At 42.1% G+C, this 27,697-nt stretch overlaps 1 protein-coding gene across 8 annotated transcripts in view; it reads left to right on the top strand.

The window, feature by feature from the left end:
• The first annotated feature begins 4,452 nt into the window (after positions 1-4,452).
• Positions 4,453-27,697, top strand: part of RELCH (RAB11 binding and LisH domain, coiled-coil and HEAT repeat containing) — an 85,847-nt gene continuing 62,602 nt past the window's right edge. For 2 of the 8 annotated variants that reach the window (XM_072152704.1, XM_072152705.1), the window contains exons 1-4: positions 4,455-5,054; positions 19,747-19,836; positions 24,967-25,038; positions 25,149-25,204. In XM_072152704.1, the coding sequence (XP_072008805.1) occupies positions 4,538-5,054; positions 19,747-19,836; positions 24,967-25,038; positions 25,149-25,204 (735 nt within the window). In that variant the 5' untranslated portion in view covers positions 4,455-4,537. Of the gene's footprint in view, positions 5,055-19,746; positions 19,837-24,966; positions 25,039-25,148; positions 25,205-27,697 lie in introns of all 8 variants that reach the window. The other 6 variants (XM_072152708.1, XM_072152703.1, XR_011855787.1 and 3 more) reach the window with 5 other exon arrangements.

Raw genomic sequence — 27,697 nt, 5'->3', positions numbered from 1 at the left:
CTTCCCTTCATATACCCTGAACTTGTAGGTATACCCTGATGAACTTTCACACAGCTTGTATATCTTCACACCATACCTTGCCCTCTTATTGGGCAGGTACTGGCGGAATTGAAGTCTCCCTTTGAATTGTACCAGGGACTCGTCTATACTCACATGTTTGGCGGGGGTATATGCCTGGGCAAACTTGATAATGCACACCAAACTACACGGAGAAGCCGCACAGATGGCAAACACAAAAAATAATGTGCACTAAACTACACGGACAAGCCGCACAGATAGCACACAAAAAAAAGCTAATGCACACCAAACTACACGGACAAGCCGCACAGATGGCATTCACAAAAAATAATGCGCACCAAACTACATGGACAAGCCGCACAGATGGCACACACAAAAAATAGCTAAGTGCACCCAACTACGGGTACACCTATGCGCTCTGGAAAAAAATATTACCAGGCACCGAAAAAAAACCTATGTGCACCGCGCAAAAAGGCGCTACAAATGCACCTAGCTTGCCCTAAGACAAACTAGCTTCCGCTAAAGATTCTGTGCAGCGCTATTCACACGGCGCACTGAAAAGTGCGTCCAGTGCAGAACAACGCTAACACAGCGCACTAAAAAGTGCTTTTGGGTTCGGAAGGGACAGACAGGGAAAAACGGAAGACACGTGGGATCACACAAGGCGATCACACAGGGAACACACAGGACACAGGAAAAAACAGATAGGGATAGAGATTTGTAGGGAACAATAGGGATCAGAACAGTAATTATAGTGTAAAAGTGTATTTTAGTGCACACAGTAACGCTCTTTCCTCTCTCCAGCGATACCAAACCAAAATTGTGCCGCTGGAGGAAGAGGAAGGAGCTAAAACCATGTTTTTTAGCCCAAAATCACTGTAATTGGCCAGTCAGTCGCGCCGATCGGCCGGACCGATTTGATTGGTCGGGTGACGGAGACAGGAACTCCTCCTGCCTCTGTCACCCAAGTTCCATCCCGATATCAAGTCTCGCGACGTGGTGACATTTTTAAAATCCAATGCGCTCGCGCAGTAGCTGTACTGCGCTGAGCACTAATGGGAAGCAGCGCAGTACAGCTACGGCACGGAGCGCTAAGGGGTTAAATCCTGCATTCACCGTCATAATGGATTCGATAGTCGTCCCCTGTGAGGACATAAGGGGCAGCAATGGGTCACTATGTCAGCCGGGAGTCTATACTAGACTCCCAGGTCTGTCAATTAAGCCTGATCTCTAAGCACAAGCTGGAGGCAGATGCTTAGAGGTGGCTAGCAGGGCTGCCATGTACTGCAAAACTGCAGTATTGCAGTTTATGGTAAATATAAACAAATATTAAAAAAGCAAATATATATATATATATATATATATATATATATCATGTTAGTTATCACCCCATCCCAAAATGTCCGATCCGTCTAAATATAAAAATGGTTATGCCATGAGGAATCTACCATCAGAAGTAGATCTGATGGAAGACTCCTCCTGCCTGCCTCTGCCCTAATCTGTGATTTTATAATCCTTGAACCTAACCTAACTTGTTAAAAACTTTATTTTAGTAATATGTAAATTAGCGGCAGAGGCTCCTGGGACGTGTACTAGTCTGGCCAGGCACTTGGAGATAAGGCTACTCCATGCCCCAGTAGCCTCTGCAGTTAATTTACATTAATATAAAGTTTTTTAACAAGTTAGGTTAGGTTCCAGAATTATTAAATTACAGATTAGGGCAGAGGCAGGCAGAAGGAATCTACCATCAGATCTACTTCTAATAGTAGATTCTTTGGGGCACATCTACTCCACATGATGTGGGAGTGTCCCGACCTGGGTACCTTTTGGAAGGAGGTACTGGAGGTATATGATGTGCAGATCCCTGCCACTCCTATGGTTTGCATTCTGGGTTGGGTAGATGAGGTATCAGATGAAAGGGGACCTCGACTGGGCATTGCCCGTATATTGTACCAAGCGAGAAAACTGATTGCGTATCACTGGATACAGGCTGCTCCTCCTACTAAACAGGAATTCATTAATAAAATGAACAGGATAATTAGGCTAGAGAAGGGGGTATACATTAAGAAAAAAGGCGGAAAAGCGATTTGAGAAAATATGGGGGCCTTGGCTTGACTCGCCGGGACTCCCATCTGCGCACCTACGCAGGAACCCGTTTAACACTTTGTAAGACATTGTATGGAAAATATAGTGTAATTATTGTAAGCGGAAACTGGCTGTCACAGGCTTTATTGATATGAATGTTATTGGAAGCTATGGCTTTGATCTACATTTGTATACAATGCTAACCCCATCACACCATGTATAATGTATAATATAAACTGTATGTAAATAAGATCCTTTCATGCTGTACGGTCTCTGAAGGGTGGGGGGGGGGGAATATTTGTTTTACTGTGAATGTTGTAAACTGAAAAACTGTTTAATAAAAAAGAGTGGATTTAAAAAAAAAATAGTAGATTATCCTTTAATGGGAATAAATCTATCATCAAAATCAGGCCTGATAAACCAGGGGCACCTACTCATAGATCCAGGCACTGAGACTGTGGATGATGCCTCTACAATTATATTTCTGGTGACATGTCTGCTTTAACTTTCATTTTGATTTCCCACTGGTCCTGCCCCCAAAAGCGAGTCTTCTGATATAATGAACAAGTTAGTGCATGGTCATAACAATAAATTTTTCTTCTGCTATGTCCTCTACTCGGCTCGCAAGGTGGCCACTACTACTATAGCAGTAGGATCCTGTCATTATGTGTTGGATTGTTCTGGTTAATAAGTTTATACCTCAGATATGGGCAAGGTGAGATTCCTCATTCTGCTATATAATATCCCAAAGTTCGAGTCCCTCTTGGTGTTGGATGTTGGGAGAAGGAGGGGAGTGGGTATGTGTTCTGGTGTGTATGTAGCTATACTACTATGTCAAACCTTGATTGGCCGTTCTTTGCACTTTGCATTTATTTGCCATGCTATTGACACAATGGAAGATGGAGGACTGGCAGCCACATATATGAGGGGTATGGAGGACAGAAGGCTTTAATATTAGGGGAATGGAGGACAAAGGGCCACAATATGAGGGGATGGAGGACAGAAGGCTATAATATAAGGGGGTGAAGGACAGGAGGCCACAATATGAGGGAAAATGGAGGACAGCGGCCACAATATGAGGGCATGGAGGACAGTGGGCCACAATTTAAAGGGTGTATAGCAGTGGCAGGAAGATTCTGTAACCAGGTCAGCCACTTGAATGGTCATTGGCCCCTAGGACCAATGTAGAGTCTCCCATAAGACCCTAATGGAGATACTCCATTGGCACTACCTCTTATGGAATGGACAAACAGTCTGGAAAAAGGTCAGCATGAATTCACTATTAAAATGTATTGCATTTGGTGCAATCATTTGCTGTCCCTAAAAAACCCTGACTTCTAGTGGTACTTCTGTACTGCAAGTGAACATGAATAGAGGTGGTCCCAGGGGTTGAACCTTTTTTTTAATATTTTTTATTGATTTGAAATTTGTATACCTTTCTGTACCATAAGAGGTTCAACCCTGTTCATAAAAAGATAACATTGTAGCCTAAAATAATCTTTAATGATGTCACATAAAATGTATACTAATACTATTAAGCAAAAAAACTGCTAAAAGTTTAAAAAGCACAAAGAAACAAAATAGAAAATTACATATTTCTAAAACATAAACAGATAACATGATCAGTAGGTCAGTATTTTGTCACCACTTTCATTATGAGCTCCCCCAGATAGGTGCTACTGACAGGTTCTCACAGAAGTCTTCATACTGTGCTTTTTTGTATAAACTGTAATGTAGCTAAAACAAGCTAGCAACTTGCCAGGAGACTCACCGAGTCATGAGTGTGCATGTTTTCTCTTCAGCCAAGACACTAGCTGACACTGCTCCGATCCCTCATTAGGGAATAAGGATGAGGAATGAGGGGGGATTCTCTTCAGGGAGTCACACACAGCCAACCTCTCTCTACACTTCCTCATTCCCCCTCCCATGTTTCTGAGGGAGGGGGGATGAGGGAGCTGAGCAGAGTCACTAGGGCTCATAGGAAAACTCACCCCTTGTGACTGGATGAGTCTCTTGGCCAGGTGCTGTGGAACCTGTCATTAGGTTTAATGAAGAATACTGACTATTCTGTCGGTGTAGCTGTGTTACACTGCTGGCACCCTCATTGCCTATAATGGTGACAGTCCTTGTGAATTGATGCTGCTCCATTATTATTATTTTTTCACACTTTTACTATTGTATCTGCCAAAATAGTGGAAGAATTTGAAGGCACCACAGGGATACAAGGTAATGGCAGTGCCATCAGGATGTGATAGGGTACACTGCACCCTGTGATAACCTGGTAGTATGGGGCGTATAGCACCTATAGCAGGGTGGAAGGTGTGCCCTGTGTTATGGCGGTGACAGCAGCAGTCTCCTGCTCTATGTGAGCACTAGAGTCAGGGTGTCTCCAATCCAGCGTCCTTCTCCTCCTCCATCCCCGCCTCATTACAAGATGGCGGCCCCTGCAGCAGGTTCAGGCCCGGGCGGCTCCTCGGGTGTTACTCCCGGGGGTCCAGGCATCTCGGCAGGTGTAGTGGCCCCCAGTACAAGCAGTAGCAGCGTGAACCCCTTTCTGAGCGACTCAGAGGAGGAACCCGAAGAAGAAGAAGAGGAGGAGGAGGAAGAGGATGAAGAAGATGTGTCTCCACTGGACGCCCGCCCTGTCCCTTCATTAGCTGCCCGGTATCTACCGGACGATAGCGAGCCTGCCCTGCTGCAGCCCGCCGGCCCCCGGCTGACAGTGCCCTCCGGGGAGCCCGGGCGGGTACCACTGGACGCGGTGGCGGCGCAGTTGCTGCGGGATCAGCTGCTGCTCACGGCTTTGGAGCTGCACACCGAGCTGCTGGAGACCGGCCGGGAGCTGCCCCGACTCCGGGACTACTTCTCCAATCCAGGAAATTTCGAGAGACCGACAACAGGAGCTCCGCCCGCAACGGGCATCAGTAACCCCAGCACCGGCGGACAGCTGAGTGAGTGACCCGGTGACAGGGGGCGGGGTGTGTTATGTGCTGTCATTCAGTCGTGCAGCTGTTCTAGAGCTGTGCTGTGTTATATACAGTGTACAGGGGGCTGTGCTGTGTTATATACAGTGTACAGGGGGCTGTGCTGTGTTATATACAGTGTACAGGGGGCTGTGCGGTGTTATATACAGTGTACAGGGGGCTGTGCGGTGTTATATACAGTGTACAGGGGGCTGTGCGGTGTTATATACAGTGTACAGGGGGCTGTGCGGTGTTATATACAGTGTACAGGGGGCTGTGCGGTGTTATATACAGTGTACAGGGGGCTGTGCGGTGTTATATACAGTGTACAGGGGGCTGTGCGGTGTTATATACAGTGTACAGGGGGCTGTGCGGTGTTATATACAGTGTACAGGGGGCTGTGCGGTGTTATATACAGTGTACAGGGGGCTGTGCGGTGTTATATACAGTGTACAGGGGGCTGTGCGGTGTTATATACAGTGTACAGGGGGCTGTGCGGTGTTATATACAGTGTACAGGGGGCTGTGCTGTGTTATATACAGTGTACAGGGGGCTGTGCTGTGTTATATACAGTGTACAGGGGGCTGTGCTGTGTTATATACAGTGTACAGGGGGCTGTGCTGTGTTATATACAGTGTACAGGGGGCTGCGCTGTGTTATATACAGTGTACAGGGGGCTGCGCTGTGTTATATACAGTGTACAGGGGGCTGCGCTGTGTTATATACAGTGTACAGGGGGCTGCGCTGTGTTATATACAGTGTACAGGGGGCTGCGCTACCTTATATACAGTGTACAGGGGGCTGCGCTACCTTATATACAGTGTACAGGGGGGCTGCGCTACCTTATATACAGTGTACAGGGGGCTGCGCTACCTTATATACAGTGTACAGGGGGGCTGCGCTACCTTATATACAGTGTACAGGGGGGCTGCGCTACCTTATATACAGTGTACAGGGGGGCTGCGCTACCTTATATACAGTGTACAGGGGGGCTGCGCTACCTTATATACAGTGTACAGGGGGGCTGCGCTACCTTATATACAGTGTACAGGGGGGCTGCGCTACCTTATATACAGTGTACAGGGGGGCTGCGCTACCTTATATACAGTGTACAGGGGGGCTGCGCTACCTTATATACAGTGTACAGGGGGGCTGCGCTACCTTATATACAGTGTACAGGGGGGCTGCGCTACCTTATATACAGTGTACAGGGGGGCTGCGCTACCTTATATACAGTGTACAGGGGGGCTGCGCTGCCCTTTCATATGCCGCCTACGGGGGCGGCTATAGCTGCCCTTTCATATGCCGCCTGCGGGGGCGGCTGTGTTTTCTGCCAGTTTGTGTGTGGACTGTAAGAGGCGTCCTCTAAATTAGACATAGGAGGACACTTTGGTCACGGCTTTGTCATATGCAGCATTCCTGCATCGTCGTATGACAGGGGGTTTGGCCAAAAAGCATGTGCGTTTCCAATGAAACCTATGCATTTTATGGGAATCACGTATGCATTTTGACCAAATCCCCTCCCACTTGCATTTTGGAAGTGTTTAAAAACGCAACAAAAAAGCCAAGTGGGAATGCGCCCTAAGGGTGCGGTGGCATTTAACACTCGTTAGATTTTCCCAGTGAAATTGTTAACGTTTGCGATTACAAAACGCAACTGTTTACAGATGTTAATTGGTGCGTTTTGTAAACGCCAATTTTTATAGCAATTTAATTAGGCAAATCTCTCCAGCTATTGCATTTTAAAATGCATGCGTTAAATACCACTTACTCGGGTGCATTTCCTCGTAGTTTTTCCAGATACAGTTTTTAAAGCCAAAAACAGGTGTGGAGCACAGAGGGTGTGAATATTTGAGTGGGAGAAGCTGCTCTTTTGCAAGAGGTAAACAATACCACCAGAAGAGTGTTTTACAAAATTATATTTAAATAAAACCTTTTGCTTTGCAAAAAACTTGCTGATCATAATCAGTAGGGAGTGCACAGGCCTTCGCTGTGAATGACTTCAGCACATCTGTGACCACAGGACATCACTAGGCTCTCACACTGCTCTGGTGGGATTTGGGCCATTCTTCTTCCAGTCTCTTCCACAGTTCTGGGACTGTTGTGGGTTTCTTGGCCATAACTTTGTTACCATGGATTTTCAAGAGGTTTTCAATTGAGTTCAGGTCTGGTCACTTCACTGTTTCAATGTTTTTTTTTGTTTTCAAGAAACTGCTTTACCCATTTTTCTGTGTGGCAAGGACACTGTCCTGCATTAAATGTGCTTGTTGATTGAGTGATGAACACAAGGAAGGAACCACATGTTTTAGAAGGTTCTGATACAAACATGCATTCACTCTGCCATGTAGCTATATGAGAGATCCCACTCCTGCTGCTGAAAAAAATTCCCCAAGTCATGACACTTCCTACAGCCCTTTCACTGACTTCTTTACACACTTTGGCTTCCGTCTTTCCTCAGTTTGTTGACAAAGAATGTCTGTCTGTTTCCCATCAGATCCAAATAAATTAACTGGTTTCTACCATTAGACTATATAGATTGTCCTAATTAGCATGCCTTTGCTGGTCACAGGCTTAGGTATAAAAAGATCTTTGGAGAGATCCTTGTACTGTCCGTTCAGGTATTTGTACATTGTAATGTGGTCTCCCCTCAGCCGTCTTTTCTCTAAACTGAATAATCCAATATTTTGTAATCTGTCATTGTATTCTAGTCCCCCCATACCCCTAATAATCTTGGTTGCTCTCCTTTGCACCCGTTCCAGCTCTACTATGTCCTTTTTATACACTGTTGCCCAAAACTGTACACAATATTCCATGTGTGGTCTGACCAGGGATTGGTATAAGGGAAAAACTATGTATTTATCATGAGAATCTATTTCTCTCTTGATACATCCCATAATTTTATTTGCTTTAGCATCAACCGCCTGGCTCTGGTCACTAAAATTGAGTTTACCATCCACCAATACCCTCAAGTCCTTTCAGCTCCAGTTTTACCAAGTAATTGACTGTTTAGAACATAATTATACTTTTTGTTTCCATGGCCCAAGTGCATAACTTTACATTTATCTACATTAAACCTCATCAACCATTTCTCTGCCCACTCCTCAAGCTTCCACAAATCCCTCTGTAATGCTAAACTGTCAACCTCAGTACTTATTACTTTACACAGTTTAGTATCCTCTGCAAATATTGAAACTTGACTGTGTAAACCCACTACAAAGTCATTAACTAAAATATTAAAAAGAAGTGGCCCCAATACTGACCCCTGTGGCACTCCACTAGTAAACTCAACCCAATCTGAGAATGTGCCATTAATGACCACCCTCTGTCACTAATCACTAAGCCAATTACCCAAATACACAGATTTTCCCCTAGTCCCACCAGTCTCATTTTATATACCAACCTTTTATGCGGCATGGTGTCAAATGCCTTTGAAAAGTCCAGATATACAACATCCTCTGCGTCCCCCAGATCCAGTCTGGAACTTACTTCCTCCTACCAAACCACCAATCAGATTAGTCTGACAGGACCGATCTCTCATAAACCCATGCTGATGCTGGGTTATTAGGTTCTGTACAGTGAGATACTCCAGGATAGCATCTCTAACAAACCCCTCAAATATTTTCCCCACCACAGCAGTTAGACTCACGGGTCTGTAGTTTCCAGGATCGCGTTTTGATCCATTTTTGTATATTGGTACCACGTTTGCTATGCGCCAGTCCTGTGGAACATAACCAGTCCTCAGTGAATCTTAAAATATATAAAATAACGGCCTGTCTATCACGGTACATAGTTCATGCAGAACCCGGGGGTGTATGCCATCTGGCCTCGGTGATTTATCCATCTTTGTGGTTGCGAGGCGGCGCCGTACCTCTTCCTGGGTTAAACTGTTGACATTCCACCATGACCCCCATGTTATTTCTAAGAGGGCCCACACTCTGTTTTTAGTTTCTTATCATTTATATACTTTGAAAAATAATTTGGGATTATTTTTGCTCTCCCTTGCAATATTTCTCTGTCTCTGTTCCTTTTTTTTCTCTAATCCTGCTTTTTACAGGATTTATTTTTCTCTCTATAATCCTGTAATGCCTCATAGCTTCCTTCACGTTTTATCACCTTAAACGCCTTATCTTTTTTGCTTGTTGCTTTTCTTTCCTTAGTTAGCCACATTGGCTTTTTCTTTTTCCTCTCATGCTTTTTACCATATGGCATGTGTTTCTCACAGGACTTTTTTTTTTTGGATATATGAGAAAAAGTCCCATTTGGGGGGGGGCTTTTGTCTTTGAGAACATTGTCCAAGTCTATGCCTATAAGGTCTTCCCTTAGTTGCTGAAAATTTGCCCTTCTGAAGTTTAGAGTGTTGGTTGCTACTCCACTAATGCTCTTAGTAAAGCATGATACAAAATCAATGATCTTATGATCACTATTACCCAGGTTCCCCCAACCTGTAATTTTGATAACCTATCAGGTCTGTTGGTAAGGATAAGGTCCAGCAGTGCCCCCCCTTTTGTTGGCTCCAGGACTAGTTGCGACAGGTAATTGTCTTTTGTTGTTGACAAGAACCTGCTCCCTTTGAAGGACCTGCAGGTTTCTGCCCCCCAGTCAATATCGCGGTAATTGAAGTCCCCCATGATAAGTACTTCACCTTGCTTTGAAGCCGCATCCATTTCACTTATCAGCATTTCCTCTGCTGCCTCCATTATATTTGGAGCCTTATAACAAACCCCTAGTAATATTTTATTATTCTTTTTCCCTCCCCTTATCTCCACCCATAGGGACTTCACATTTTGAATTTGCGTCACCGATGTCATCTCGCAGTACGGGCTTGAGGCAAGATTTCACTTATAAAAAAACGCCTCCCCCTTTTTTATTTTTACAATCATTTCTAAAAAGACTATAACCACATAAAGCAGTGGTGGCGAACCTTTGGCACGGGTGCCAGAGGTGGCACTCGGAGCCCTTTCTGTGGGCACCCAGCGCAGAATTTACCAGATAGGACTCAAGGCTTCCTCCTTCAGTCCAACACAGCCCAGGGCGCGCCACACTCAGTGCTATTTTAAAGTGACACCTACTTCAGGAGGAGCGAAAAGGTGTGGGCAGAGATGGATTATCTTTGGAGCTCTTGCTTTGGGTCCCCTGATTTTTCCTGTTATGGGGAGCCTGGAGATAAGCTACAATCCAAATGTCTCCTGCTTTCTATTGTATTGGTATCCTCAGGACGCCAATACGATTGAAACTTGAGATGCAGCAGAGATTAACAGGTTTCACTAAACTGTCATGTTGGCACTTTGCGACATAAAAGTGGGTTTTGGTTGTAGTTTGGGCACTCTGTATCTAAAAGGTTCGCCATCACTGATCTAAAGTAACAGCCCAGTCATAGCTACTCTCCAGCCATGTCTCGCTGATACCCACTATATCATATCAGATACTATGTGTCTGATTTAATGAATGCAGAATTAGGAAGAATAAACTTCTATTATGTGACTACTTTCAATATTATTAGTGAATATCTGTAAATCTTGTAAAACAGGTGATCCCTCTATAATCTCTTTATCCATTAAATCCCAACAATCCCTCTGACAGTGATATTTTTAGATCACATATGCACTGATTCTATCAGTAACCCAACACTTGGTGTGTGTTTTTTTTTTTTTTTTTCTTTTTTTTTCTTTTTTTTTTTTTTTGGATGATTCTTCATAAAACATTTATGATCCTAACAACTTTCAGTCGGGCAGGCACAAACCGGCCCATTAGTGGCGAAAACTGAAAAGGCTTTGAAGGGAACCTGTCAGCAAATTTTCACTCATACTGCTAATGACAGGTTCCCATAGAATCCTATGAACTAACTGACACCCTTCTCTTAGCTAAAAATAGTTTCCTTGCATCAGTCTTATAAGGTCCTCTTATATACATGGGGTCGACGTTGCAAATGTAACAGGACCTTAGATTACATCAATCGGTGCCAAATGATGTAACAGAGCTGTCTCTCAATGTTCCACACCGCAGGAACAAGGAAGCAGGGCAGTAACTACTGAGTATGCAGGCCTTCATTGGATTCACAGCAGATGATTTGCATATCAGTTTATAAATTGATTTAATATTGCAACTATGGAAAGGAGCCATTTATATAAGGGCAATGCTTTATAATCATAGTATTTTTTTGGGTGGGTCAACCCTTTAACGACCTGGCCCTTTTTGTTTTTTCATTTCTATTTTTCACTCCCCACAATCAAAAATCTATAACTTTTTTTTTTTCTACACATAAAGAGCTGTGTGACGGCTTGTTTTCTGCGTAACAAACTACACCTCATAATGTTGTTATTTATTCTTCCCTGCCGTGTACTGGGAAGCGGGATAAAAATTCCAAATGCAGTGAAATTGGTGAAAAAACGCATTTGCGCCATATTCTTGTCGGCTTGGATTGTACGGCTTTCATTGTGCATCACAAATGACATGTTTTCTTTTAATTTTTGGGTTGTTGCGATTACGGGGATACCTAATTTGTATAGGTTTTATAATGTTTCATACATTTACAAAAATTAAAACCTCCTGTACAATTCTTTTTTCAGATTTTGCCATCTTCTGGCGCTAATAACTTTTTCATATTTTGGTGTAGGAGCTGTGGGTGATGTCATTTTTTGCGACTTCTGATAAAGTTTTCAATGCTAGCATTTTTAGGGCTGTACAACCTTCTGATCACTTTTTATTGAATTCTTAATGTTTTTCAAAGTGGCAAAAAAGTGCCATTTTCCAATTCGGGTACTATTTTCCGTTACAGGGTTAAACGCTGTGAAAAACCGTTATTATATTTTGATAGATTTTCGGACACAGCGATACCTAATGTGTTTATGATTTTTACTGTTTATTTATATCAGTGCTAGGGTAAGGGAGGCGATTTGAATTTTTAGGGTTTTTTTTTTTTAATTCTAATTTTTTTTTTTTTTTTTTTTTTTTTAACTTTTACTATTTTTCTGACTCACTAGGGTACTTTAACCCAAGGTTATCTGATTGATTCCATTATATACTGTGATTCTCATCCTCATACATTAAAATGTGCAATTAGGACATACTAATGAATGGGTTAAATAATAGGGAAGACCCAAGGCTGTCATGGCAACCGATCGCCGCTACCCGGTGACGTCACAGGGAGCGACAATCTCCTTCAAGATGGCAGCGCCCATGCGCTGCCATCTTTTTGAAGCCGCCAGCAGCTTTGACAGCGGAGATGTGCGGGTTAACACCGATCGTGGGTGTTACTGGTAAGTCTTTGCTGCGAGCCCTCTCCATGCACCACAGCCGACCCGTGAAGTGCTATTACATCACGGGTCTTGAAAGGGTTAATATGCATGGCAGATTTTCTTTAATGACTGGGTATTTTTAGGCTATTTTCATATGTAGTGGTTTAACCCCTTGCCACAAACCGATGTAATAGTAGGTCAGCATTCAGCAAGGGGTGTGTGGAGAGGGCTCAAAACAGAGGCTGTTTGCCGATTGTGTACCCTTCACATGTTTCTGGTGGCTCATGGCCGCTATCTGGCTGTGATCGTTGCTCCGTGTGACGTCATGGGGGGAGTGACGCTCTGCCGCCATGACAGCCTGGAGTCGGTACGAGATAATCTGTTTGGGACATATACTTTTATACTGTAGTAAGGCGGTATATGATAGAATCGATTAGAGACACCTGTGGTTAAAGTACTTGGTCCTCAATGGGTTAAATATATAGTGTATGTTTTGTATACTTTATATCAGTTTGCCAGTTTAGCTGGCGATCTGGCATTTTCCTTGGGTCACACGGGCCAAACCTTAACGGAAACGTCGGGTCCTTGCATCTCTAGTAATGGTTATAAAGAAGAGAAGGTGTCATTGATGGAGGGGTTTGGTAAACATGAATTCTCAGTACTTTCATTGTAGTAATTTCCACCATAATATAAACCATAATATAGGTATAAGAGGAGAGTAGATAGATGGTGGACTGGATTGGTTGGTTGCCAAATGCCAATGTGAGAGAGAGCGAGAATTCTATTGTTGCAGATTTGTAACCAGATTTTGTAACCTTGTCACACAGTTACAGATATGTTGAAAATTCTCCATATGCTGCAAAATGGTAGTTAGTAAAAGTATTGTAAAATGTAAAGAAAAAAGTAAAACAAAAACAACAAGTTAAAATCATCCAATTTTCCCTAAAACTGTAAAATCGTAAGCCTATTGCGTCCAAAAAGTCTCACTCTATCAAGATAATAAAAATGTTATTCTCGGCATTAAATCCCGTAACGGAAAATGGAGCCCAAATGTCTGAAACGTCATTAAATCATGAAAATACAAAAAATATTATGTTAATTGTATAGATCCATAACATCACCAGAACTGAGGTTAGAAGAAAAATATAGCTCCGGAACCAAGATCAGCAAATACCGTATATACTCGAGTATAAGTTGACCCAAGTACAAGCCGAGGCCCCTAATTTTACCACAAAAACCTGGAAAAATATATTTTTTACTCGAGTATAAGCTGAAAAACTAGGCTTATACTCGAGTATATATGGTAAATAAAATAAATAAAGCGCCTGAACCCTGTTCTGTAAATAAATGCAGCACCAGTTCAGTGTTAAAGGTATTGAGAGCAGAATAATGAGCTCATCTGTAATGCCAGCACTTTGTATAAGTTCAGTGACTCGGAGAAGACTTTCATCCTCTTCTATCTGGCTGCCATTTCAGCTTTTTCCAGCCACAATATGCAGATTTAGCAACTCAAAAATGCTAGGTTCCTTACTCCATCATCATCTCCTCTATTTTCTTTTCAGAAACATAATACTGTTCTGTTGTTCCCCTAGAGATCAGTCCAACGCTCCTACAGTAACTTATATTGCAACGTTTCTGTCACAGCTGTCAGTATGGTAACGGTGCCCACCCACAGTAGCACAGTGGTCACAATACCTGCAAATGAGTCAGAGATCACACATGGGAGCCAATAGTAACAGTGCCCCAAACAGTAGCCAGTAGTCATGGCCATCCACAGTAGTCATTAGACACAGTACCAACCCCGTAGTAGCCAGTAGTCCTACCGGCTGCAGAAGGTGTTCCAATGATAACCCAGCCCTGTCTCCACCATGTCACTCCTCCCGTAGTCCCAGGCAGCCAAGGCTTGTGTCACTTTAAAAATTGAGTCTTATCTGGTGACCTCTGTGCTTAGGTGACAACCTGGGTGCCCCAGAGATGGATCTGAGTGCCACCTCTAGTTTGTCTAGTTTGGTAAGTAGTGTTCCAGGCCAAAGTCCGTCATGCATATGTCAATAGAAGTTTGTTTCCTTCAGAATCAAGGCATCTCGTGAGTGAGTGCGATAATACACTTTATCTTGCCAACAAAAATACTGATTGAATCATTACATTTAAAGGAAACTACCACTTGCTTAAAACTGAAATCAGCCATATACATTTATGAGATTAACTTTGTATACGGTTTGAAAAGTTTCTCATTTTCAGCAAAGTACATTTGTGGCAGCATACATTTGTGAACAGTGCCTTAGATATACAGTACTCCTTTGTCTGGGAGATCTTCAATTTAGTATCACCTTACCATTGACTTGCATACATGGAAGGGTTATTCCTTTAAGCTGCCATTTTGTGTATATTTTTTAATCTCTGCCATTGCTATACCTCTTATATTGAATATAGGCAGAACCGCGGAGGTTCTCGGCTATTCATAAATAGAATTTCTATGTACAGAAATGGTTAGTAAATGAAAAAAAAGCATTTTAAAGGAATGAAATAGATGACAAAAAGTCAGCTGCAGGTAAATGGAGGTAAAAGTCATTATAGCATATCTGTTCCAATGTCTATTGCACAAAAATATAGATTTTTTTTCAGATTTTTTATATCAATCACAGAATTAATGCCACTAATATAGACCATATGTTCTACAAGTGGTATTGACCACACAATGCTGCAGATGGTGGTATGTTTTATTATGGATTGTAGCTGGATTGTAGCATCTACATACTGCTGTGTTCTTTTTTTTCTCTGCATTCAAACTGCTCCACACTGCCTTTCTCCATCTGCTGTAATATCTAACCAGATGCCTGCTATAGCAGCAGCAGGAGTGTGTGTGTGTGTGGGGGGGGGGAGTAGCTAGCAGTTCAGTCATACCTCCCATCTTTTGTTGCATAGAAAGCGGGACAAAACCACACCTTTTGTTCCATCCCTTCACAGTATAATTTCCCCTCTAGTGCCTCTATCTTCCCCCTCACATTGTGCCCCCCGACTCTGATAATGTGCCCCAGCTCCCCCTCATACAGTATTAAAGCCCCCCAACAGATAATATACTTATTGTACCCCCTTATTACTGCTCACCCTGTTATTGTGCCCACCCCCAGTAGCTCACCCTGTTATTGCACAGCCCCAGCAGCTTTCCCTTTAACTTTGCCCCCCAGCTGTTCCCCCTCTTATAGTGTGCTTCCCCCAGCAGTGACCCCCACAGTAAAATAATAAACAGGTACTCCTCTTTCCTTGTTCCCTCACAGTAGCTTTTCTCTCTCCTCTGCCTCTGCTCTTTCCTTGTTCCCTCACAGTAGCTTTTCTCTCTCCTCTGCCTCTGCTGTATGTAACAGTTAATCAGGCGAGCAGGGATAACCTCATCAGATGACATCATCAACTGCAGAGCCAGAGGAACAGGGATATTGGAGAGAGCCCACATTTACCATTACTATCACTTCAATCAGCTCTGGATGCTCGCATATACCTCACGCTGGGAGGGACAGAGCCCCATAAACTTTTACTGACCCGCTGGATTCGGGGTGGGTTGGGAGGTATGGCTCAGTAAAGAGATCATATGTAGTGGTGCACCAATTCTAGCTGCGATCCTGGAATATAAATGCACTTTATACAAAGGTATGGTTACATAGAAATCCAGCACCAATATCTGTGTCTGCAGCTATGTATGGTCAAAACTCTAATTCTAACTAATAAATATCATTAAAATGCCATTTTGATGTATTCCAGCAAGTACTTGTCATATTTGTATTATTCAAGCAAAATTTTTCAAGCAAAATACCCTGAAGAAGGCTGAGATTGCATTAACGGCAGCACACTGACACATTTTACTAAACTTAGGCGATAAAATATACAGAGTAGATTTTACTAAGCAGATGTGCTTAGTAAAATGCAGGAAATGCAGGAAATGCAGGAAATGGAAATGCAGTTAAAGATAAGGATCCTCCTGTGACAGTGAATTACAAACTTCATTGCCCCTCCACCACTTTGAGTACAAAAATGGTTCTATGTTTACATGTGACTTATTTAAAGTGCCTATGCCGATCCTATGTGCCTCCATGAATGGGGTACTTTTCAGTTTGTTTTTTTTTTAATCCGTTTTATAGATGTTGAAATTGCTTGTAATCAGTGATTTGGCTTGAAAAAGTGATCAGAGGCGGTCACAGTTTTAAAAAAAATGCAATAAGGTAAAAAAAAGGAATTTTTTTTTTTTTTAGAAAAAAAAGAACACTTCCTAAAACACTTCCATTCCTTATGCATACATAATAAAGTAAAAAACAAAACAAAACATAAAACCCCACATATTTGGTATTGCCGCATCCGTAAAAATCTGTACCATAATTGAACCTTCGCATAATTGTGGCTTCAATCAGCCTTAATGAGGAGAGTTCATCCATTTATTCCCTGCACATATGATGGCGGAGGCACACAGAAGAAATAATGTAGTACAGAGCATGTGTTGGTTACCATGGAAACTGACAGCTTAAAGAAGCCCAGGCTTGATAACGTTCACACATTAAGTGGGTGTCTGTATAGGAAATTTACATTATTAGTGAAGTTTAGGCTTCTTGCACACATAGTTTGTCTATGTGTGCTTCTTGCACACATATTATGTCTCTCCCCTGTGTCCCACACTAGTTGTACGGGCCAGAATCGGGACTGGGAGCAGAGCTGTGCCAGGAGCAGTACAGTAAGTACTCGCCACTTCTGGGTCCTCTTCTTCTCCTGGGGCTGTTCTTCTCAGTGTTCTTGACCCGTCATATACAACCAGTGTCAGCAGTCAGAACACAAAGTGGAGTGGCAGGAGATGACATGTCGACTACCCTCCTCTCCCCAGCTTTATGCACCAATGAACGCTTCCATCTGTTACGGTGGTTATGTGAGCAGGGTGCGGACGGCAACTCATGGCTTGATACGTTGCATGTGGCTTGTCGGTGCAGGTTGTGCACCCCTCTTCTAGGCTTTTAGTTGAGACAAATGTGGCTGCACTTTTTATGTACATGCTCAGTAGTGAAGCTCCTCTGCTACAGATCAGAGGAATAAGGCACTAGGAAGGAATGTCTGCATTTATCTCGGTACTGCTAGAGTGACCAGGAAAACAGAACTGTGGAGTCAGCGTTGGTGACCATTATGGTGGAGCTGGAGTTGAAGTTAGGGAAATTGAGAAACCCAAAGTACAAACAATGTACGAGTGTTAGGGTACATTCACACAACATATGTTCGCCTGGGCACTAGCCCAGGCAAACATACAGCTAACATATAGGCCAGTGGTGGTGAACCTATGGCACGCGTGCCAGAGAGGGCACACACAGGCATACCATCTCCCCAGTCTTATCAAAGTTAATCATTGTAGCTTTGGACAGGATCTGTCCATTGCAGCCTGAAGTTGATCGGCTCTGCTCACTAGTTTTGGCGTGGCGAGACAGTAGCAGCAGATCAGTGCCGGCCCTTCCTCCTCCTCAGCCCAGGAAGACGAGTGGAAAGAGAACAAAGCCTACAGCATCAGAAGAAGATAAGAGGTCAGGAGCTGCTGGGGCTTCTGTGTGTGGGTTTTCACACTAGCAGTTCCGTATAAGAGCTGCAAAAGCCTAAAGGGGTTCTGTCAGGTGGCTTTGGGACACTAAACGAACTACAGATAACTGTGACTGAGTGTCCCAAATCGCCCCGTATGACAGCTGTCTGTTGGCACATATATACTGGTCTGTGTCTGAAACGCTCATCACCTGCATAAGGCAGCCTATGAAGCCAGCATAGCTTCACAGCAAACAGCGCTGCAAACAGAGGCAAGTATATATGTGGCCACAGACAGCTGTCATACGTGTGATCCCAAATCCACCTGTGCCCACAACAACCACCACTTTCCCCTACAGATCTCCTGTCAAATTGGAATCCCCAAACCTTAACCCCATAACGGAAAATAGCACCAAAATACCACTTTTTAACCATTTTGCAACGTGTGATCAAAAGTCTGTATGGTCCTCAAAACGGTAGCATTAAAAACATCAGGTCATCTCGGAAATAATTACATTACACACAGCTCCATACACTGAAGTATGAAAAAGTTAGCGCCCCAAAAAAATTTGCGCCAAAAATGGTACAGGTGGTTTAATTTTTTGTAAATGTATAAAATATTATAAAACCTATATAAGTTTAGTATCGCCGTACCGACCCAAAGAATATATGGGGCGCACAGTGATAGCTCTAAAATCCAAGCCCACAAGAAAATGGCACAAAAGCGTTTTTTCACCAATTTCACTGCATTATGCAGAAAACAAACCCTCACAAAGCTCTTCACATAGAAAAATAAAAGTTAGATTTTTGAAGGTGGGGAGTGAAAAATGGAAATGCATAAACAAAAAAGGGGTTAAGATGGCAATATTTGGTAAGCAGGCTAACTTATATTCCCCCAGTCCCTGCCTCTACTCAGAACTGCTGTCTCTGTATGGGGGCAATATTAATCAGCATATGACGGTAATACAGTATTCATCACTATATTTGCTTCTAGTGTAGTGTTATTGGTAATGTTGGCCTTTCTATAGTGGTCTTTATTACCAGAATTATGCTATTTATGTGGTTGTAATGGTGGCGTCATGATGTCAAAGTGTTATTTGTCTCTTGGATAGTGGTATTGTGACACTATTGGGCTAAATTACTGTGTTGGCACCTTGCAATAGAAATGTCGGCTTTGGTTTGCAGTTTGGGCACTAAGTCTCTTAAAGGTTCGCCATCACTGATACAGGCTAACCACCCCTTCATGGAGAAGCGAGTGGCCGGCGCTGTAACACAGGGAAATATAGGACATGTCCTATATTTCGCCATGTGCGGTGAGACCACGTGAGCTGGCTACCACAGACCAGGGCCCCATAGACTTCAATAGGAACCGATATGCAGCTGCAAATGGTGCAGCCACAAATTGTTCCCTATTATGTTCGTGTGAATGAGCCCCTAGGCTGTGATGATGCAGAAGGTTCTGATATGAGATCATAAAACTATATAAAATCCGTACATGTCATCTGTGCTGCACAGTGAAAGTTGGAAAAACAAAGCCTCTAAAAAGAATGGTACTACTATGTGCCTTGTACAATTCCGCTTCATTTGGAAATTTTTCCAGATTCTAGGTAAGTTGTACAGAAAATGTAATTTTACCTATACGAAGTTCAGTCTTCCTTGGCCAAAAAATATGGTTCTTAAAAAAAAAAAAAATAAATTTGTGGCATTGGAAAGGCGGATAGTACGAAATGTAAAGTAAAAAAGACAGTGAAGTTAATGAGTTAAATATGTTAGCCCACTGTTATGGGGGTATGCACCCACATCTGAACGATCTTGTTACACAGTCCTGTATAAAACTGCTATTTTAATGTGTTGCAAGACATAGAAGTGATTGATTTGTGGCTCATTGGCTTTCTGTTCCATTTTAGACCGAGCGGGTAGCATTAGCACTCTTGATTCGCTGGACTTTGCGCGGTACTCTGATGATGGAAATAGGGAGACCGATGAACGGGTTGCAGGTGAGTAGCATCAACGTAATAGCTGATGATGTGATGGGAATTTCTTAACTCTGTAACAACCTTGTCTAATAAATATTTACTATACAGTAACTTGATTTAATGCCTGCATCCTGACATACCATACAAGTTATGCAACCTTTATAAGTCTCTAAGATATAACCATGAATATCTTTTATCACAATTATAAGAGTTTATTCACATGATGCAATCGTATAGTGGTCACAAAAAAAGAAGTCTTCAGTTCAAGACAAGTGACTCTCCTTTTGATAACCTTTGAACACGTTGTGGCCTTTAGAACGAGCACTTATTGACACTTTAGGTGGGCCTGTTACTGTATGGGCATGTATTCCTGTCTCTCAGAGGCATAACAAAAAATGATACTGACAGGCTAGGAAGCAAACTACTGATGGAAGAGTTGGCTATATTTTAGGAATTTGTTACTGAGTGCCTGGTAATTTTTGAATGTAGCAGTGCAATGGTGGGCCTCCACAGTGGATTTGCTGTTAGTGCTCTCTATGCACAGTACACTATCTTTGGTAATTCTGGATGTGTAGTTACTACTTCCTTTCTCACATTAAAGAATTCATTGATCTGTTTTTTTTTAAAGGGGACCTGTTGCCAGCATTTTTACATCTAAACCAACAGCACCCTCTACATTCCCTGTTTTATATTAAAAATTGCTGATTTTCCTACAAAACAAATTAATAAGGAAATGATCTGAAGAGTCCCTTTTAGTTAAGGGGGAGAGCAATGCTTCAGATGCCTCTATTTTGCAATATATAGAACCAAGAACCATACTTGTAATTTATCATCAGAACCATACTATCTGATCTGATCTATCACCAGGATCAAGGATTGTAAACCAAGCACACTGACATACTGGTGTGTGCCCCCTTTGGCAGTATCTGCTCTTCTCATAACCTCTTATGCCCTTTTTATTAAAAAAGCTTTTAAAGTTATGTAAGGGAATCTGACGGGCACCAGGCTCCATTAACACCTATGGAGCCTGGAGCCTCTCGGGCACATTTGCATGATTTCTTAAGCCTTTTTTCTTAAAACAGAGCAGATCCTGCCAGGGGGGCACACACCAGTATGTCAGTGTGCTTGGTTTGCAATCCTTTATCTTGGTGGTAGATGTCCTTTAAAGTAGATCATCTGACTATCACACACCTGAGTGAAGTTGGCCTCCCCCCCCACCTTTTTTTTAAGATATTAATAAAAGTTTACAGAGGTCATCATAGGTCAACCACCCCCCCCCACACACACACACATTGCCCAAATCAAACAAATGTAAGCACCTGAACATACCTTAAAAATTATAGCGGCACAAATTAACATTTTTGCTGCACAAACCAGCACAAAAGTAGCACTAACGTTTGACACCAGTTTTGTTTCATTCTGTTAATATGGGGGGGCTGGTTGAACTTTTGACCTTTTAATTTTTGTTAATTTATTCAAAACAAAAGCAGCCCAAACACAAATTTGAGCTGCACAAACGTAGCAGAATTGTTCGGCACCAGTTTTGTTTGGTTTGGGCATTGTGTGTGGGGGGCTGGTTGACCTCTGGAAACTTTCATTAATATCTTAAGAATGATAGCGGCACAAACGAAAATTTCTGCTGCACAACCAGCACAAACGTTTGACACCAATTTTGGTTTGAACAAGGTGGGGGGCAACTTCACTCAGGTCTGTCACACACCTCAGATTTTGTAGTTCTTTGAGTATATAACTGGAGATACAGGCAGTAGAAAATATATATATATATATATATATATATATATTGGATGCTGCAATGGAGCTGACGGAAAAAGCCCAGCACTGCTGCACTCTGCGATCTCCGTTAGCTGCATTGAGGCAGAACGGTCACACGCGGCCATCTGCTCCATTACTCTCCAGGCGCGAAGAGTGGTCAAAATCGGTTAACTGGGACCCCATCGTTTTTCTGATCTATGGGATCTCATCACTAAGACCCCCACCGATCAGCAAGTTAAGCCCTATCCTGTGGAAAGGGCAATGCTTTACTTCGTGGGGAAACCTCTTTAAATTTTAAAGTGACACTATTTATGAAGTCTCAAATAGTGTCGTTTAAAGTTGTTGTTTTTTTTTTTAAGTTAAAAGGACATTATTTAAAATAGAGCATACGAAAAAAGGATCTTTCTTATCCTAATAGTTGTGTGGATGATGAAAGTCCAGGGGCGTTTAAACACATTAAGGTCAATTGATGCATGTGCTATCTGTGGCAAACACTGACACATCCGTATTAAACAGAAATGTGAATAAGACCCTTAGGCCAGTGATACCAGGGAGTGGAGGCTTCTAGAAACCCATAAACAGAATATGGAGTACTTGCTGTAACGTCCACCAGAGTTTCCTAGAATTTTAAATCTTTGGAGCAGATTTATCAAGCTGCTTAAGAGTAAGAATGTGCTTAGTTGCCCATGTCAACCAATTACAGCTCAGTTTTTATTTTACCAGTGCTCATGAATATTTTAAAGGGGAGTTTCAATTGGTTGCCATGGGCAACTACGTACATTCTTGCTCTTAGGCAGCTTTAACAATCTGCCCCTTTTATTCTTCCATATAATAGTTCATATAAAGAAATCCTTAACTTGAACTCTTTCACCTAAACGGTCTGGCAGAAAAGCTGGAAGTGTCTGTAAATAACAAGTTTACCTAACCTTTTTGATAAGTTACGCAGAAGTCCATAGTTAAGGGTGTGCACATGATATATAACACTGTTTATGGCCATAGACTGTGTTATTCCTCATGTCCCCACACTTAACTAGTAACTGGTAGCAACTTGGTTGTTGGAGACCTAGCTGCTGTGACTCTGTCTCCTCTTCCCCTCTCCATAGAATGTATATATTATACCTCAGTGAACTTTTGATGGCCTTGCTTGGTATAACTTGTTTTATCAGAAAGGGAGGGAACATAAGTGGAGACAGACGTATTTTCTCTGATAAGATATATTACAGAATTGCTTGTATAGACTTGTAATATTTGATTTTTATACAACATTTGTTGACTAGTTTGAAGTATTACAGCAGACTGCTGCACACCCACATTAGTACAGTGCCATTATATGATCTATGACTTCTGACCATGTCCTACAATGGACACTGTACATTAGAAACCTGGCAGCTGAATGGTAGCCATTACTGTAACCATTACATGTAAGAATCCCCTGCCAATATTACAGTGACTTTAACACAGTTTTATTGATGTACAGTATATCATACATAAATATTTGATGATATAGTTGTGTTATAGGGTGTATTACTATAAGAATTGAACATTGTATGAAAGTTTCTGCAAAATGTGTGTCCTTGCACCTGAAAAGGATTCTCTTAGCTCTTGTACCTACAACTTTGTGCATGTTCTATGACTTTACTACTCAGTAAATGCAGGATTTAAGCATCAGCAATAACTACAATAAAAGGTAAAAGAATAGATAGGTAAAAGAAATTTCATCTAAAAATAAGAAACATGCAGCAGAGTGTTTTTTACCGTTGACCTTTCTCCCACCCCAGACATTACTTGGCCTGACTGACCATTGCCATTGGTTTCTTTCAGTCTGACAGTTTTTTTAAAAAAAATCTTTTTGTTTATTCACCTATATTTTGTCATGTTTTTCATGCTGCTTATTTTGTGTACATTTTTCATTGTGTGTTTATTACAAGATTTTTCCCTTCATCATTGGCTTGGTTACACATACCATTTCTTCAAGGGTCATGTTCTAATTCAAACCAATTGACTGGTTTTATTAGTCAATTTTTGATTTTATCCTTTTTAATAAGAGGAATCAATTTTTCCCCGCATTCACACCACCATTTGTGTCATGGAAGAGAATAACAGACACCTAAAACTGATGGTAGATGGCAACCTGCACATTTGCCATCCTTTCCTATTGATCTGCATAGATACAAGTTTCTCTTCCGTTGTTATCCAGAAACAGAAATAAAAACCGTGGTATGAACTGGGCCTGACTTCAATGTAAAAAAAAAAAAACTGATTTGATTCTTCTTCTTAATAATCATCAGCCTATATAATATACTGAAAAGTAATGTGGCTTCTGTAAATATTAAAATAACGGAATTTAAGAATTCCATGCAGATGTCTCTATAATAGCCCAATTCAGAAGAATGGTAGAGTATTTTTTGTTACAGAAATGTCTACAAAAAAAATCTGTAAATGAAGTTAACATTTTGTTTAAGGATGTTTTCCAGCAAATTTTTTTAACCAGGGACCTATTCCAGATCTGGTCCCATCAGAAAACAAGATGATCAGGGTGGACTCACACAAGTTAAATTGACTGGTGAGGTAGGAGTGTATTTAGGATGCAGTAATAATAATAATAATAAGTCTTAGTACTAGGCTACATTCACACGGCCGTATGGGGGACGTATATATACGGTGTATATATACGTCCCCCATAGATAGCAATGGGCGCATCGGGCCGCAAGGGAACGGTATGGTGCAGGACACATGTGGCACCGTTCCGTAGCCGGGAGAATGATTGGAAATGTCCTATCTTTCCCCAGTACAGGGCGCCGTGCCCCATGTTTCTCTATGGAGAGTGGTGGGGTTGAGCGGTGCTCATCCCCTCCTCCTCTCCCCAGCACCGACATGTGTGTACAGCGGGCACATGTTAGTGGAAATATAGCCTTACTGTGTACACTGCCCCTTATTCATCTTTATACTGGCCTGATTCTTTGTACTGTTCTAGTTCACTGGAATGATGCTGTAGTCAGACCACACAACTAAGTCTAGGAAATGAAGGGCCATTCATGACTGGTTATTGTCCATGGTACTGTAAAAATACTGGTAGCTTTGATGAAATTGGGCAACTATGTCCTTGTGCGCTGCCCCCTCAGGCTAAACTCTGTCAGACAGCTTGAACCGTGCACTTGGTTTGATTAGATTCATTTGCACAGTAGACACCAGGGTCCATCCGTTTGCTAATCCAACTCTGCTGCATGCTTTCATGAGATCCATTAGACTGCATGCTTTCTGTTTCAATACAAACTGTATATATATTTTTTCCACACCCATCCTTGCTTTTTATTTTTATTTTTGTTTCCCTTTTCTTGGTTGGATGCCTGTGTGTGTTTAATCCAAAACCCTGTCCAGTCCTGGAGTTTGAGCTACGGAAAGCCAAGGAGACCATTCAGGCCCTCAGGGTCAACCTTACATTGGCTGCAGGTGTTGTACATACAATTTTCTTCTTCCTAGTTTTCTTAATTCATATTAAGAATGATGAGAACGAATATGGTTTATCTTGAGTGCCAATATGCTTAATTTCTGTGTTGCAGAAAATGAAGTTCCTTTGCAGGAACGCAAGAATTATAAATCAAGTCCTGAAATTCAGGTATGGCTTTTTTTTAATTGTATTGTCTGCCTCGTGGGTTAAGGGTGGGGATAGAATAGAATGGAATAGAATTGTACTGTGTAACAATACAATTTCCCCTTGTTGGACACAAACAGATCAATACTAAATGCACCATACGTTACAATATTTACAACACATAAATAACATACAAAATGCAAAAATATTTAAGCACAAACGCACAAAGAAGATGGTGCCGCTGTTCGCGACCTAGTCAGGGATGCAGCTGCACCCATATCGACGGACCCAGGGTCGAATCAAGACCCTGGCACACTGGATTATCACCCACAACTGGCACAGTGGATTTTGATAGTACCATATATACTTGAGTATAAGCCTAGTTTTTCAGCACAAAAAAATGTGCTGAAAACCCAAACTCAGCTTATATTCGAGTAAAAAAAAGGTTTTACCAGGTTTTTGTGGTAAAATTAGGGGCCTCGGCTTATACTTGGGTTGACTTATACTCGAGTATATAGGGTAGTTTAGTAACAACAGAGACAATTTTACTGTGAAGGTGGCGAGACACATTAACAATACGTATATAAAAATAATAACAAACTCGCGGATCAAAACGCAAATCCCAAACCTTCATTCAAACAACATGCTTCTTATGACCTGGTTTTTACAAAGAAAGGATTTTAAAATTATACAAATGAGCCTGCGGGCCTCTGGGCTCCATAGGTGATAATGGAGCTAATTTGCATAATTTTAGAGCCTTTTTTTCCCCTTAAAAACAAGGGCATATGAAGCTTAAAGAATAGTGGATCCTACTAGAGGTGCACACACCAGCATGCAAGTGTGCATGGTTTACAATCCTTCACCCTGGTGGTAGATTTCACTAAGGCCTAGGACAGTGATGGCGAACCTATGACACGTGTGTCAGTGCTGACAGGCGTAGCCATTTTCAGTGACACGCAGCCGCGAAGAGTCACCCTCGGCTCCAATACGGCCAGGTGCAGTAGCCGGGAGGTTGAGAGACTGTCACCCACTGAGCTGCCAGCCCCTCCACCTGTGTGAGCTGTGCCTCGTGTCTCCAGTCAGACCAGGTATCATCCCAGGGCTGAGCACCAGGCGAGGTGACCCGGCCATCAACTCCAGAAACTCCTCTGCAGCTCCTGATAGTTGTGGTGGGGGGAGGGTGGCAGCACAGACAGAGGCTACATCGCTGCTGCCTTGTGTGATGTCCCAGCAGCTGCCACCTCTACACTGACCTTCTCCACAGCAGGGATGAGGGAGGACAACCACTCTCATCACATAGTGAGTAAGGTCAGTGCACTGTATGATGAAAGACAGTCATCAGGGCTTGTGTGTCAGTTTTGTGACGTACAAGCCCTGAAATAATCGCAACGCTATGCAAATCGCCAGACATTGCGATTATTTTGCTCCTCATGACGGAGATGCGGACAGCGGCGCCTGTGCCCTTGCTATAACCTGTGAACTTTCATGACTGAAATTTTTCAGGTTACTAAGCACTGTCTGATTGTAACCAATTTATTACAATGTGCGATTTGCACACAGTAATAGATGATGTGGAAAATCCCCATATACTGCCATATTGTAGTATGGCAGCATGTGGTGGGATCAATCACACAACCAAGGGTTAAAGTACCCTAGAAGTTAAATAATTATACGTGTTACATACATATAGTTATTTAAACTATAAATATCACAAAATTATGTTTTGTTTTTTGTTTTTTTTGTCAAGGTGACACACCACCCGAGCTATGCTCAGTTTTTTGGCAAATTTTGACACACCAAGCTCAAAAAGTTGCCCATCACTGGCCTAGGAATATGGTATCCCTATACACTGTATACACAGACAAATTATTGTAGTTAATGTCGCTCGGCTAGTGTATGTAGAATTTCATCTTTTATGAGATATCTCAGCCAGTTACCTATGAAAGAAAAATGCCCCGAGTTTAAAGGCTGGAGCGTCACTTTGAATGCATCTTTTTTGGCAACATGTTATAGAGCAGGAGGAGCTAAGAAGATTCTTGTGTAATTTGTGATTGGTAACATGACAATTTATGATAAAACAGTCTGAGTTGGTGATTGTACGGAATACCACATGACTTCTCATTACTCTTTAACATGCTGTGTCAAGTATGACTAAATGTACTTTATGACAAGTTACCTTTAGAACATTACCACACCTTTAATTCTGAGGTGGAGCACTGCTCTTACTCTGACCAGTCCTTCATTTCCTCTGACATCAGTTTTTAGAAGCTTATAAATGTTATTGCATAGAACATGTATGAATATGTGTGAATAACTCTCCTTCCTCCTGCAACCACAGCTTGGAATAGAAAGGCATGAACATAGCACAGGTTTTATAATGCATAGAACAGTTCTCCCATAGCTGGTCCACCTCTTTGGTATTTACATTTTGTTACTCATTTAGAAACTAGTAGTAGATATTCTTCATGTAATGGAATATAGCTCGTCCCTTTAGTCATTTCATTTTATTCTTATTAT

The sequence above is a fragment of the Engystomops pustulosus genome, chromosome 5 (genome assembly GCF_040894005.1).
Source record: "Engystomops pustulosus chromosome 5, aEngPut4.maternal, whole genome shotgun sequence".
NCBI lineage: Eukaryota > Metazoa > Chordata > Amphibia > Anura > Leptodactylidae > Engystomops > Engystomops pustulosus.
The sequence above is the reverse complement of the archived record's forward strand: the minus strand, read 5'-3'. Positions and strand labels throughout refer to the sequence as shown.